The 15,582-nt window shown below is 43.6% G+C and overlaps 1 protein-coding gene across 2 annotated transcripts in view; it reads left to right on the top strand.

Annotated features, from left to right (window-relative positions):
• The first annotated feature begins 259 nt into the window (after positions 1 to 259).
• The window catches only part of FER1L6 (fer-1 like family member 6), a 101,233-nt gene continuing 85,910 nt past the window's right edge, over positions 260 to 15,582 (top strand). Inside the window, exon 1 of one of the 2 annotated variants that reach the window (XM_075743379.1) lies at positions 260 to 382. In XM_075743379.1, the coding sequence (XP_075599494.1) occupies positions 363 to 382 (20 nt within the window). In that variant the 5' untranslated portion in view covers positions 260 to 362. The remainder of the gene's footprint in view (positions 383 to 15,582) is intronic. The other variant, XM_075743380.1, reaches the window with a different exon arrangement.

Genomic DNA, 15,582 nt, shown 5'->3' with positions numbered 1-15,582 from the left:
GTCATAACTGGTTCCACCTGACCGCAGCAGTGGGGAGAACCCACTCATGGCAGGAGGAAGAGAAAATGTCTTTGTAAAGGAGCACCATGAGCCAAAACCACAGAGTTGAGCAAGGCGTCACTAAGCAGCTAACTGCACTTGAACACTTCAGCGCTTTGGGAAACCTTATCTAGATCAGAAATCATGAATATAATTAAGTGTTTAAACAGCCTCACCCTACTGTGGCGGATATCTTGGTGGGTTAATCATAAACGCAGGCAGAATCCCTATGGCAGCCAAAGGAAGAAGAGTGGTGTGTCTGTCAGGTGCTGGATGAGTTGCTGAAGGCCATTTCGACACCGGACAATAGGAAAGCATAGGAGATGGAGGACAAAAAGCCAAGGTGATGTCTCTTCTGTTTTTCCATTTATTTTTGGCAGTGAAAATGTAAGACATTCTGCAGTGAGAAAAGTGAGGTTCAGGAATACTTAAAGACTTAGAATTAAGGTACTTGGTGAGGGTTTCATTCATGTCAGCAAGTTTTGTACCGGTACAGGTTTATATTTTAAAAGTCTTTAAGGAAAGAGCATTAATTCCCCTGAACTCCAAATGGGAGGAGATGAATGTTGTGTCTTTAGGGTTTTTTATTCCTGTCCACAGTTTTTTAGAAGTGTAGCATCTTTGCAATTACTCTGGTTCATATTTGGTGTGGATAAACCCAGCAGTGCAAGTAGGAGAACAAAATCACCCCAAGTGCCCTGGCCCGGGGCTTTGGGGCTTGAATGTATCAGAGTGGTTCCTATGACCACATCAATTAGTCTAATATAACTGTTACCTCTCCCTGTAGTTTTGTGATCCTGCCTTGAAGAAGTATGTAGAAACATGTTTTTTAGGTAGAAGCATGCATGCTTGACTTTACCCAGTGAGAACTTCTTTTGATTTTGATAGGATGCATCTAAGAGCAAAATTTGACACAAGTCTTTAGTGCTTAGGTACAGCAGCTGGAAATAATCTTATTTTCCTGAAATCAATCCTATTCATGAGCTGAGGATTAGCTCTAATTTGTGAAGTGCTTGTTTTTCATAAAGAAAGGATACTGGCTTTTTGCTGAAAGAGAACAGAGGAATGTATGGGTGTTTGTGTCTATCAGTGTATATATATATATGTATATAACCATGTTTATTTGTATGTTTCTGTATTTATGTTTACAGTAAGATTATTTAATTAGGATGTTCTGCTTACAGTGTATTTTCTTGTTTCTACCTTCTTTTACAGTAGAGCTCAATGTGGTACCAGCAGACAAATTTTGAGTTGAGTAGAGTAGACCAAACCCAGAACTTTTTCATGGATTTTCTAGAGATTTATGGACTCAGAGATGAGGAACTGAAATCAAAGCTTGGCCAAAGTGTTTAGAAGATTTGCCTGAGAAATTACCATAAATTAATTTATATAAATAGTAAATGAATGGCAACAGTTAAATAAATTTAACAAAGTGACAAATTTTAATTTGTGCCTGCCTTAAATTCTAGGTCAAGTGCACAAGGTTTTGTGTGTGAAGAGAAAGCTGTATTTTGTTTCATTAGTTTGCTTCTTTCATTGTAACAGTCTAAGAAAATTTACCTAACATTAATCTAACATTAGCTCTGGTAAGATTTAGATCAATTTTTCTAGTCCTTCTGCTGAAATGGGTTTGTTCTGCTGAGAGCGCTACACGGTTTTGGAGCCCAAGTCATTGACTTTCTGTGGGTCTGATCCTGCAGACAGCAGATATCTTCTCTGTCAGACGCCTGGGCTGTTGGATTAGTCTCTGCACCAGAGAGTTCCCAGGCTCGGGGCTTTTAAAATTGATTCTAAACAGTTTATTAGCTTTGGAAAGTGGTAATGATTTGTTTTTCATGGATTAGTTACATCTCATTTCCGTTGATGTAGTTGATTTTTAAGAAACCACTGTCACAACAGCGCAAAGGGTTGTAAACAAGCAGTGCTAAAGCACTTGGGAATTTGAATCATTCGAAGGAAAATGTGAAACAGCACAACGACATGAAAACAATCTAAAAATATTAATACCAATTTCTTTTGCTTAGATTGCTCTTTCTGACATCAATAGAGTTTTAGTCTGAGAATGCTGAAATATTTAATATATCATTCAGTTCATGTCTTGTTTTCTTGTGTACTGCTACAGTAACTTCAGAAGTGAACCTAGTTTCTATGGGTAGTAGGGAAATATGCATAGTATCAGAGCTGACATTCTGCTTATTGATTCTGATTTTATCTCAGATGCAGTTCTAGGATAGCTCTAGAGAAATAAGTAATTGTTTCAGAGTTTACATCAGCACACTTGACAGCAGGATTTGATCCACTAAGAATAAATGATGTGACTTCAGCTCTTTATTAAGGTGTAAATGACTGGGTTTTAAAAAAAAATAATGTACAATTATTGTAAATGAGATCAAAAATCATTTTACAATTGAAAACAAAGCACAGTTGTTCCCACTTGTGTATATTTTTTTGCCACCCTGTAGTCTGAATCCTTTGAGGCTGGTGGCATACAGCTGTGTTGTGTCACAGCACTGGAAGGAAACTCGCATCGCAAGGCAGCTTTGGGCTGAGGCAGGCATGGAGAGTTTGTCAGAAAAACCACACCACATGCAACAAGGAAGGAGCTGAGCCTCCCCTTGGCAACTTTTGGGTGTCTGCAAGAAGCATCTGACTATGCTGACACTGTCACTGCTTTGGAGGAGGCTTTGGGTTTCTCTGTAAGCACTCAGGGAATTGTGATCCCTCATTTTTCTGCCCCAGGCTATGGATTATCATCTGCACCACTGCGGAGAGAAAGGCAGGGGGAGAATCCCCTCATGAGGTCCCTGGGGAGCATTTTACTTTTGTCAACCCTTTGCTTAATAGCACAATCTAGTCCTTGCGTGTGAGCACAAAATGAACATCTGCTGAGGCTCTGGGGCGCTGGATCATGATGGCATTTGGCATCTTGGGGCTTCATCACTCAATGTCATAGGTTGACCTCTCCTGACTTGGCTGGCTGTGTCCAAGCATGGGGTTTGGATGGGTAAGTGGCTGCAGTTTGGCTCAAGCCAGCACATCTCCAGGTCCTGTGTGTAAAACTCTCTGGCACATGAAAAACTGGAGAGTTCAGATTTAGAGCTCTGAGTATTGGGCCATTGCTCAAGACGCCCTTAATTCATAGCAAGCCATGAGCTATGGACACAAGTTTTGCTTGCTGGGAAAGGCAAAATCCACCTTGAGGGTTGTATAACCTGTCTGTGTAGAAGTAGCTCCTGGTGTTAAGCCTGTAAACACAGTGGGAAATCTCCCACTGTGGTTTTGCACCTAGACAAAGTGTGGTGGTTTATACGGTCCAGAAAGTGCTCTCCACTGAGAAACAAACAAATCAATGGTACTCTGAAGTATTTTGAGCAAGTACCTCCAGAAGACTTTTTGCCTCAAGGATGCATAAAATGCAGCCTTCTTTCTCTTTCCTCATTACGTGCTTTGAATCCTTTTTCCTGGCGTTTTCATGGGTCAGGGTGATGTACAGGCACTGGAGAGCAAGCCTGTGCCTCCAGCAGGTGACCTGAGACATCCAGGGCAGCAAGGTCCTGGATTCACTCTCTGAGGATGGAGAAAGCTTCCCTGGGAGAAAGGGATCTCCTCCACTCCCCTTTGCCCTGGGTAATGTAGGAAATCATCTGTGATCTGCTGTGACAACCAGCAACTTGCTGCACACGCAGTGGCAGTGAAGCACTGGGACGTCCCCTGCCAATGGTAAAACTGCTGCTCTTTGAATCAAGTGATTCCTCTTCTTCATGACTCCTTGTCCTTCTCTATTGCTAATTTTTTTCATTTTATTGCCATTTTGTTGTTGTTTACAGAGTTACTGTAAAAGCGCTGGGAGGCTGGCATTCAGGTCTTGCTCCTAAAGCTGGTAATGGTACCACTGAATAACTTCACCTGACTAAAATGAACTACATGAATAGAAAAGGTGACTGATGGTGAGGTCTTTGGATGGGACTTGGAAAACATGCATTGACTCCTGTGTGTAACACCGGCCTTGGGTCCTGCCTGCAATGCACGTGCTGTGCACACCTCAGGGAAGTTTTGCTGAATTGGTTCTGATGCAACTTTTCCCCATTGTCCCTTTCTGTTATATTTTACTTTGCTTGCATCAGTGTTTACTTCTGCCTTAAACTCTTTATTACAAGCCCATCAAATAACTATGTTCAGTCAGGACCAAACCTGTAGGCATCTCCATTCTTGCAGAAAGCTTGCGACTCACAGAACACAACTCAGCCCCATTTATCCTCAAATGATACCTGTGATGATCCGACAGGGCTTCAAAGAGGTACCACCAGGTCGCATTTGAGGACCAAAGTGCTGGTGGCACAGACAGGCTTTGCAGTGTCACTTACTCCTCCACCAGCACAGGGTGATGGACAATCTCACTTCGGAGTGGGGAGATTTGCTGACTCCAGCCATGAGTGGGCAAAAACTCGAACTGCTGTCTCCTCTTCACCGACCCAGAGAAATGCTGATATCAGGTTACTTGTGTAGAGCCCTGAGTTAGAGCTAAACTGATCACATTCATAAAAAGATGGGCTGTGCTCCATGTGGAGGTCAGTGCAAGGGCAGGAAAACTCTTATATTTGGGTTTCTCAAGTGAAATCCCCCAAATTTTATAAAACCATATTTTTGTTTGCCTCAAAACACTCAACACAATCTCTCCGTACTTGAAATCTGTCTCATTAAGAAAGTCTAATATATCCTTTTTTGTGGTTTTTACACCCTCTTGCTCAGGCTTGCCACATGGGGGTGGGATTAATCTGAACAAATGTAGATGTCGCAAGTGTCTAGACTGCCTTCCCAGTTGATGGGGAGAAATGGACACTTCTGGTGCCAATTCATTTGGGTGCATTTCTGACATCTACTTGATACGGATTACCTGGCATCACTGGCTGGGATGTAGCAGCCTACCTCTAGATGTCTGAAGTTAGGTGAGATCAATCTGTCACTGGCATCTAGATGTGTGGCAACAGATCACACTCAAATAAACCCCTTATTGTGACTTTATGGGGTATTTATGTCTTTATCCTCTCATGCTTTCTGATGAAAGTGCTGGCCAGGTGGCTGAGCTGGATCCAGCTGGTGTAAGTGGGGAAACTGTCAGAGGGACTGTACTCGTTAACACAAACTAAGCATCTGGCCTAAATTTCTTTTTCCATGTGGATCCATATTTCCTACTTTATTTTCATGTGAAAGTCACCCTGAAAGTCTTGTTTCCTGGACTGTTTTTCTCTTTTTTTTTTTAAGCTGCACCTTTGCAAATAGCAGAATTGAAGCAAAGTGTATTTTTCCTGCTAGCTCTTTACTCTTACTGTCTCCTGAGGAGATGAGGTGGATTTTCTGTGTGTTTTATAAAATTACTGAAGAGCACAATCTTTTCTGTGACAACGGATATCTTAAAATTTGGTGTTTCTGGCTGTGCAGGCTGGAGCCATGCAAAAAGCCTTGAGGAGCCATTATCCAACCTGCATGTGCAGACTGAGGGTGAGATGTGCATGCTGTGCCTGATCGGCAGTAACTTTGGGCTTTTGTACTCTTAGAAAATAGGAGATAATTTGATTGAATTTAGCCTGCAACAACAGACATTAATGTTAAGTGAAATTGCTTGTCATTTCCTGCAGTTAATGATCTGTACTGATACAAGGCAACTCAATTGTGTCTAAACCCCGTTCTCATCGGCTGTGCCTCTTCCAAGCTGTAGCTCGGGGCTTTGGCTAACTCTGAAACGATGGTTTTAACCATCACCTTCAGAAATGCTGCCGTGGTAGAAGTGCCCAAAAAAAAAGGCACATCCCTTACAATGGACCCCACAGATGGAAAACTACCAGGATTTGGTGTGTCCCTGCTGAAGGCAAAGGGTCCAAAAGTTTGCTGTGCATTGTGGCTTCCTCCAAGACAGAGACATTGCAGGATGGTCTCTCCACCGGGAGCAAATGGCTGTGTTGCCTCTCTGAGAGTGTCTCACATCGTTCCAGCTAATGTTCATTTGCACTGGGGATTTGTCGGTGGCAGTGAATTATAGAAGATATAAAAGACACTTGCTATAATGCAAGGTTTGTGACAAAAATAAGTAATCCTTTCTAAAGTCAAAATCAGCTTTCACTTCTTACCTTTTTTTCACATGCTTTAACTATGTCCTAAATAATCCTGCCTTTTGGACAAGCAAATAGGAACTACAAGCTATGAATTACAGCCTAGCCTCTGTAGGACCATTAACTTCTCTGTTCCTTGATTTTGCCATCTTTAAAAATGAGTCCATGCTTGCCCTTGCAAAGCTCTCTGAAATCCTCAGAAGAAAGTATTTCTAGTTATTATCAGATAGATATTTCTGCTGCATTACTGAGGAATACCTTTAACATAAACAAAAGGAATTGTCTTCTGAAAAGGGCTTATCGCAGTAGAAAGGCAATAGGAGGCTGAGTGGGATTATTCTGATTAATTTTAAGTATTATATAGGATCCAGGCTGCTTGTTGTCATTGAGGCAAGTATTGCTCCTGAAAACAATTCACATAATACCAGATAAGCCTTTGCTGTTAAATGCTGCCTGGAAGAGCCTGTCTGTCTCCACCAGTCTGCTAGGGGAGGTCCTGCCTGCTAGTATGCAGTGGGACCCTCCCTTCCTCCACCCCAGCAATGGTGAACATAGTAAGTGACTTTTATTTCAAGTTTGGGGCAATAGTCCTATTCACTACAGCTCGGCAGCTCTGTTAGGGACTGCGGCACAAGGAAAAGTGAATCAGTTGTGCCAGGGAAGAAATGTTTTTGAAATAGCAGGTATGGAAAATTACTTCAGTGATGTATTGCTTTCCTCATTCAGTAATATGAATACCCTCAGCAAGTTTGTAGAAGACACCAAGCTGAGTGGTGCAGCTGATTCGCTGGAGGGAAGGGATGCCATCCAGAGGGACCTCGACAGGCTGGAGGAGGGGGCCCATGTGAACCTCAGGAAGTTCAACAAGGCCAAGTTGCCTGTACCTGGCTTGGGGCAATCCCCAACATCAGTACAGACTGGGGAATGAATGGATTGAGAAGAGTCCTACGGAGAAAGACTTAGGGATACTGGTGGATGAGAAATTAGATATGAACCAGTAATGCACGCTTGCAGCCCAGAAAGCCAATTGTATCCTGGGCTACATCAAAAGAAGCATGGCCAGCAGGTCGAGAAAGGTGATGCTCCCCCACTACTCTGCTCTCATGAGACCCCACCTAGAGTCCACTGCCATCACTGTGTCCAGTTCTGGGGGCCCCAGTACAAGAAGAACATGGAGCTGTTGGAGCGAATCCAGAGGAGGGTCACGAAGATCATCAGAAGGCTGGAGCACCTCTCCTATGAAGACAGGCTGAGAGATTTGGGGTTGTTCAGCCTGGAGGAAGAAAGGCTCTGGGGAGACCTTATTGTGGCCTTTCAACATATACAGGGCTCTTATAAGAAATACAGAGAAAGGACAAGGGGCAACGGTTTTAAGCTGAAAGAAGGTAGCTTTAAATTGGACCTAAGGAAGAAATTTTTTACCATAAGGGTGCTAAGACACTGGAACAGGTTGCCTAGTGAAGCTGTGGATGTGCCATCATTGGAAGTGGACAAGGTCAGGTTGGATGGGGCTTTGGACAACCCCACCTAGTGAAAGATGTCCCTGCCCTTAGCAGGAGGGTTGGTCTAGATGATTTTCAAACGTCCCTTCCAACCCAAACCAATCTATGCTTCTGTGATTCTATGAATAGAAGATTATTTCTCTGTATGTTTATACAGAAGGGAGCATATTAATAATTCCTCCAACAATATTTCTTCATATAATAATCTGTATCTTATTTCATGTCTGTTTGCTTTTCTTCTTTATTAAATAGTCCTAGTAAAATATGGATGAAATTTGAAGCATAAGTGTTGCAGACCTGATTTTTCACAAGCGGTTCATTGCAAATTTTTATTTGGAGACAGTCTCCTTGCCTGACTACACAGACAGCTATTTTCAACCAGCCATTTCTATCTCTGATACTAACAATGCTTGTGGCAATTGCTGGAGCTTGGCTGCTTCTGAACACCTTGAGAAATTCTGCAGTAATCAGAAGTGCTTTCTTCAACCAAATGTGCCTCTTGTTGACAAAGTGTGACTCACACCCCAGAACAGCAAACTCCTTTGAGTTGCACCCTGTGGAGGCAGGGTGTTCTCAGGGACATTAATGGGAAGCAAATATTGAGACATAAAGATGTTTATTTTAGGCACTAGTAGTGCTCTAGTCATTTCAGACAGCCTTTGTTTGAACAGCTTCTCTCCAACTTCAGTAAAGTAAAGGAGGAATGTTGATGAATGATGTTATATTGATGGCTATGATGCAAATGGAGAGAGATGATGTTTGTCTGGGAAACTTGCAGGCCCTCTCATCTGAAAGATACAGCTAACTTTGAATGAAAGGGTGATTTTGTGGAAAGCCTGGGCCAGGTGCACACTTTCTTTTTACAAGTTTGGATTTTCTGGCAGCAAAAAGAAACTGAATTGCTGCAGCACCAGCGCAGACCAATTTCCAGTCCAGTTTAAAGGTTTTTGGCAGCATCAGCATGAAGCATGAGCACTTGTGACTGGCCATTGCTACCCCCACGATCAGCCAATGGGTCACCCGACACTGAGTGGCAGTAGCCCTGTGTCCTGCTTGTAGCCTTTGGAAGCTCCCTGGAATTTGGCTCGGGCAATAACTTCATGCTCTACAAATAATTGTTTAAGGTGATATTATTTTTTTCTCTCTCTCATGACTAGTTCAGGACCAGACAAGGAAGGAGTTTATTTGGCCTGGCAGGATACAGGCTATCCCGAGTGAAAATCAAATCACCCTGCAATGATTGCTGTCTGAACTTGGACACAATTACTGTACCAGCTATTTCATAAAATGCTCAGTTTAAATTTGATATCTATAGAAAAGCTGAAGGCAGCATCTGCTCTTCTGGCTTTCAAAAGATATATGTCTGTTGTGAAGATAATCCTCTAAAATCATACTGAAGATTAATTTGAAAGTTTTGCAGAACAGGAGGTTATTCTGCAATATATGACTGTTCAGCTGTAGCACTTCACAGCCCCACCAAGCCAGAAATAAATTAATTCTTAGCACTTTAAAAGAAGTAGGATATCCATGCTGTTTCAAGAAACGTCAAAGACACCTGCTACTAGCCTCTGCGTCCAGGAGCATCTTTTAACACTGGTCAATGACTGTCTTGTTACTTATTTGGACTGGGACTGAAGTAGGCACAGTAAGAACAGATCTATGATGGAAGGATAGATTGAAAAAGGAAAGAAATCCATTGTCGGTGATGTAGAATCACAGGGGCATAGGAATTGAAAAAGTGTTGTCAGCACATGGGCAATGCAAAAATTATCACTTTAATCTCATACACAGGCAGCTGTAAAGAGAGAACTATATTATGTACTCAAGAATTGGCAGTAGCTTTTGGTAAAACTCTGGGAGGGTAACCTACATCCCTTATCCTCCACATCTGCCCATCAGGATCATTGTGTGTGCCCAACAGGTGAGTTACAACCTTTCTGAGGGTGGAATAAAAAAAAGGCTCTCTGGCCGGTGGAGTGACTTCTGAGCTGCTTTGTGCTCAGACACCTTTTTGTTTATAGAAACCAACCTGCTTGGCCTCCTGAACAGTGTTTAACTTTCATGTCCACTTGGTAGAGAATCTCACCGTGTGTGTGACGAGCTCAGATGCAGAGCACTTCCCACAGTAAACAGTCTGGTTTTGTTCCTAAGCCAGAAAGGATTAATTTGGGATTAATACTTCCCTGCTGAACAGCCAATGGTTATGTTCCAGTACAAACAACATGCTGACAAAACAGAAACATCTTTGCAAATGTCACTGCTTAATTGGCATTGACAGATTATTTTACATCATCACTGGAGAGTGATGAACTGGTCAGCAGTTTGGGGTTGTATTGGTGGGCTGTAGTTTTGGGCCATGAGTCCTGACAGCTGGATGTAGGATCCTGCACTGAGCAGAAGGCAGATCATTGTATCCCCATCAGAGCACAGGAGAATTCATGGCTCTGCCTTTGGGACCAACAAGGTTTGGTAAAAATAGAGCAGCCCTAAGGATGTTTCATACCCACAGTCCAGGCAGCCTTCAATGACTGGGAACATGTGTATGGGGAAGGGAGGGAGAGGAGTTAAACCCTGAGGCTTAATTTTTACCTTGACAAGAGAGTAACTTCTGACTTGGGACTGATCCTAGAACCATGTCCAAAGCTTACATCTTACTGTGCGCTAAGTCCACTCAGATGGGACTTATTATTTCTCTCCCCTTCCAGCTCCACAGTAATTTGCTGACAAATCTTGCCAACAGTCTTTGGAAAGCTGAGGATTAAGTATGTTGGGAGTACTGTAAAATAACAAGCCCCTTGGGGAGAAGTAGGATGAAGAGCTGGGCTGAAAAACACAGGCTTGAACGCTGAGACCGGGCACTGCTTGTGAAAGGTTAAACCACTGTCTGTGCGGAATGGCTCGGTAAGGGATCCTTGACTTCATGGGAACAAAGCTTGGTCAGGAACGGTTCCTGTTCAGGATGGAGACCCAGGAGGGGAACCCACAGGGCACTAAGTGAGGTATCAGCAGTGATTATCAGGCTGATTATAGACCCCTCCTGGCTGGCCTGGCAATGAGGCTTCTCCCTGCCTTGCTGGCTGACTTTCTTTTGCAGACCAGCACAGACCCAAGCCTATCACTGATGCTTTGTTATTTCTGTAGATACAGTAGATTTGTATGACATTGCAAAAGCAGAACCAAAGGCATTAGCAGGGGTCTGAGCCACTTTGTGCTGCCTGAGCCACGCGGTGGCACCTGCTGTACAAGCAGGTGGGTGGAAGGGGAAGCAAGGGTGCAGAGATGTGCCAGCAGCTGCTTGGGTCCCTTGAAACAAAGTTAGGATCACAATTCAGGGCTCCCAAGTATCACCCTCTCTGCACTTCAGCATGTTTTTCTCTTCCCAAAATTAAAATTTCTAGTAAAGCAAGTGCAAAAAGATTGAGTTAGAGGTGTTACCACAAAGCTGAGGTCCCCCCTGGGTAGGGCACCGAAAGTAGTACTTCACTTCCACAAATTTGAAATATTTTCCTTTACATCAAAGCATCCATCAGTTCCATATTCAGTAAGAAATGCACTCACTGAGGTTAACCTGACAGCGTTGCCCCACGCCAGCCAGGATTTGCAGCAGTCGGCAGGTTCTGGTTCTCCATCCCCAGCTGACCACGCTGCAACATGCTTGCTGAAGCTGCAGGAAGCATCAGGAAAATGCTCCTGCCATGGTCCTGTGCAGATGCTTCCATATCTGCACTTCTCTTGGCCCATGATCAGCTTGCAGCATCACTTATAAAAATAAAATTCTGCTTTTTATACTATGCTCCATCAAACGTCTTTACTTATTTTCAGCTGGATGCCTCTGCCTAATTTTTAACACATGGATTCCTCCCTCAAAAATTACAGTAATTCCATTTCTAAGGCCACCCAGTCACTGAGATAACATACCAATTTATACCTGCTGAGGAGGTGGCCTATTTAAGCTTCTCATTTTTTCCGACCAAGTATCTCTTTCTCTCAAATAATGTTGTTCCAACAACTCCCCATCAGCAGACAATCTGTGGTTCAGGTTCTCTAACATACAACAAGAAGAATTAACTCCTATTTGTAGCTGCTTGCATTTGGCAGCAACATCCCCAGTTTGAGACAATTTAGTTCAGTCCAGATCCCACAGAGCAAAAGGCATCGAGTGCTGCAGGGTTTCAATGATTGAGAACAATATTCTGCACCCATTAGAGAAACCCAAAGCAAAACATGTGGATAGCTAAGTGCCTATAGTAGTTGTGAGGAACCATTTTGTTCAAGGGAGTCTTTCCTCAGATGCACTGGCCCATCTCTATAAATACTGTGGTTTCAATCAGAGCACTTCTCAAATAACACCAAAGCCTCCTGATGCTCTTCCCATGGGACAGGTAAACGTTTTAAATCCATTAACAGAACAGGCCACCCAAAGCTACGTAACTTTATGGATGTGGCCGGAGTGAACCTGGAAATAGACTCAATATCTTGACTTACTTTTTATTCCTTCCTTTCCACTGGAGACCTTGCTTAGTCCATAACTGGTCTGCTTTTTTATGAGAAGAGGGGCTGAGTCATTTTTTTAATATATTGACTATTGAAAACCTCCCCTTATGTAAGCTTTCTGTTCCTTTACACTCCTAAACGTACTATAACTTGGTGCTGGGCACAGCCCCCACCTCGGTTTATCAGGCAGCTCAGAGAAACACCCCCTTTGTAAATACAAGGGAGTTTTCTGTTCAGCCTCAGATTCATAAAATGAAACCCCAGCACTTTCCATCAGCTGTTCCTGGGCACAGAGCAGTTCACCACGCAGAGGGATTGCTGCCCTGTGCCACCCTGCACAGCAGGCACGAAGGCATCGGCGCTGTGGTGGGTGGGTTGATGCTCACGGCCCGACGCACGAGGTGTTTCTGCTGGAAGCAACGGGAGATGCAAAGCACAGCTGGCCTCTGAGCATGGCAGGAAAAAATGAGTTCAACAAATATTACTGGGGATGGATTTACGAGGGGAGGGGAGAAAAGAGGCAAGGCTCAGGGAAAACTAGGCCCCCCCAGGCAGGGATTTGTGATGTGTTCTGTGATCTGTGATGGACGGTTGGTGAAGGCAGGGTGCCCGCGGGGCTGTTTGCTGCCACCACTTCCCTGTGTTAACACCACAGCTGGAACCAGCCCCCTTTATTTTACACCAATTTCAATAGGATGCTGCCAACTACCCGCTGAAGAAAGCTCGAGTTTTGGCTACCTCCTCCCTGAAGCCTGTTACCGCAACCCTGGACACTGCACCCCTCAGGAGGCATTTACTGTGTGCTGCAGCAATAGCCAGAATTATTCTGGTGACATTGTCCACTGCCCTTGATGCAATGGCAGGAAGAGGCCAGGACCCCACTGTGTTTGAGCCAGGATATGTGCACAGACAGGCAGTCTCTGTCCCAAAGAGATTTTAGTTTCACTAGTGAAGACAGGCAAAGTGTGAGGGGAAAGGAATTGCCAGTACAATGGTCGTACAGGTGGGAAACATCACTTAGGCTGATTTCAGTAATTCAGCATGTATCTTCTCTATAGCAGCCATGACTTTCTTAGTGATTAATACTAAAAGGAAAGGGTAGTTCCTGGGCCAAGACTCTCTGTTGTACCAGGTGCTCTGCGAACATGTATTGATCTCGCTGTATATACAGGCACAGATACGGAGTCTGCTTCTGCCCTACTTGTTGCACAGCAGCTCTGGAAACTTAAACTTTGGGAAATATGAGCAGAAGTTGCAGCTGGAAGCATAACAATGTGGTCCTTCCTGGCAATGAGAACAGGAGATACCACCCTTGCAGCCTTTCCTACACTTAGTCAGAAACCAGCCAGTGGGACTTCTCCGCCATGCCAACCCTCGCCATGTGGACTGAGAGGCAATGTACATGTTTACATCCATGTCTTTCAGCATTAAACCTCCTCTTAAAAAAGCCCCATAGGCAGCTCGAGGAGGGCATCTCATGTAGCCTGGGGGCTGATTTACACCTCTTTGCACGTTGAACTTTGATTTATTCAGTTGCAAATTTTAGAGCAAGGTAGGGAAACTCTTATGTGTTGGTAATGAATCATTACTGAAATCAGCCCTGCAAGAGGGATGTGGTTGGAAGTCATGCCATGAAAAGTTGGTTGTTGGGGGTTTTTTTGGATGTTACCAGGCTGTGAACAACCCACCACTAAGAGGGCTCATAGGCTGCTCACAGTGTTTAGGATTTCATCTGGAAACAGAGAGCTTTAAAACCTGGCTTTGGTGAATGTACTTGGAAGTGGCAGTGTTTTGTGGCACGGCCCGGGGACCACACTGTTTTGCCATTAGCCCAGTTGGCCTGGACTAGAGGTGCTATTATATACTATTATACATGTTGCTATACCCTTCCTTAGTGTAGCTCATGCTTTTCACTGACAAAAGTTACTAAGCCTTTTAGGGAATTAGAAAGCTAAAGCAACAGTAACTGCTTGGGGCATAGCACATCGTTACGCAAAACTAAGACATGTGCTGATGATTTCTGTTATTGTTATTATTTTTTATGGTGGCTTGTTTGTGGTAGAAAGAGAAGGAAGATGAGAGAAAGTAAGAAAAGATATTGAAGAAGAATATTCCCATAAAAAGCCAGAATAAGAACTTGGGGCTAACTGCGAAATTCATAAGGGTGAATGAAAAAAAAGCAATTTATTTTCTGCTCCACTGGAGAAAAGGGGATTTTGCACAGGCTTTTTGAAGATATAGGATTGTGTGAGATATGTGATTTAATTACCATTTTTCCTCCTAGCAGAGCTTTGTCCAACCACTCAAGTAAATCAAGTCCGATTGGTGCCAGTGAAGGGCCAGGCAACTGCTGGACAGCTAGGCTGGAACCTTGTACATCCTTAAACCAAGGCAGAGCAGGGGCAGCCGTCACCCAAAAGAAATGAAAGGATGCAGAATTTTGAACCTGACTGATCACTTGGGTTAAGCTGCCTAACACCGTTTCATTTCTCTGCTGCACTTCTCCTTCCAGTACAACTACTGGTGCCTCACATGCTGTGGGTACTTCATCACAGCAGTGAACTTAATTATGTATCTTGGGAAGAATGAATCTCCCTCCTCTGCTGGGGTTCAAATACTTAATTCCAAAGGTGTCTCTAAAGAAACATTCAGCCTCATAGCAATAGACTGTCCTCTCTATGGGTCAGTTCCCTCTTATTGGCATCAGACAAGGTTAAGAACAGTGTGAAAATGGTCTTGTGAGAAGTGCAGAACAAAAGAGGTTCTTATGCTTCTGTAACCTGTTCTCAGCAAGGACTGGCGTCCACCCAAGAGGAAATGTCAGGGGAATAGCTGTACATTCAAGACTGGAGGCAACAGTTGTGAATAATTTGGAAGTTTACTGACTGAAAATAACATGTATTAAGCTTTTTAAGTGGGAAAGTGGGAGGAGAAGAGGGAACCACAAACCAGAACCCTGTACATTGAGTTGCAATAGAGAAGAGTCAGGCAAGGTACGGGTGGAAAAAGTGAGAAAACATAGAAAAAGAAATCATGTTCTTATTAAATAATAACTGGGCATAAATAAATGAATACTTAAAATAGGCCTATTTCTCCAGAGAGTGGTTGCTCAGTCTGTCTGAAATCTAAACCTTTCCAAGGTGTCTTGGTGGGTGTGAAGATGCTGGTATCCTTTTAGCTGTTGCTGGGGCAATGTGTGGCTTGCTGGTTTTATCCTGCAGGTCTCTGCAGAGTAAGAGGAGTTAATGTTTGCACAGGGATAAGTATTTGTTCTGGTTCAGTGTTTACCAACTTGACTAACCAGGCATCGCATTTGCTACCAGCAAGTAGCAAACACATATGCAGTCTTAAATGCAAATATGAGCTTGAAGAGCCTGTTCATGATGTAAAAGGTAGCGACTGGCATTAAAACAGCATGATGGAGCCCTCAGCAGTGGCAC

This window comes from Balearica regulorum, chromosome 2 (assembly GCF_011004875.1).
Source record: "Balearica regulorum gibbericeps isolate bBalReg1 chromosome 2, bBalReg1.pri, whole genome shotgun sequence".
NCBI classification, from domain to species: domain Eukaryota; kingdom Metazoa; phylum Chordata; class Aves; order Gruiformes; family Gruidae; genus Balearica; species Balearica regulorum.
Note: the sequence above shows the minus strand (reverse complement) of the source record. Positions and strands in the feature narration are given on the sequence as shown.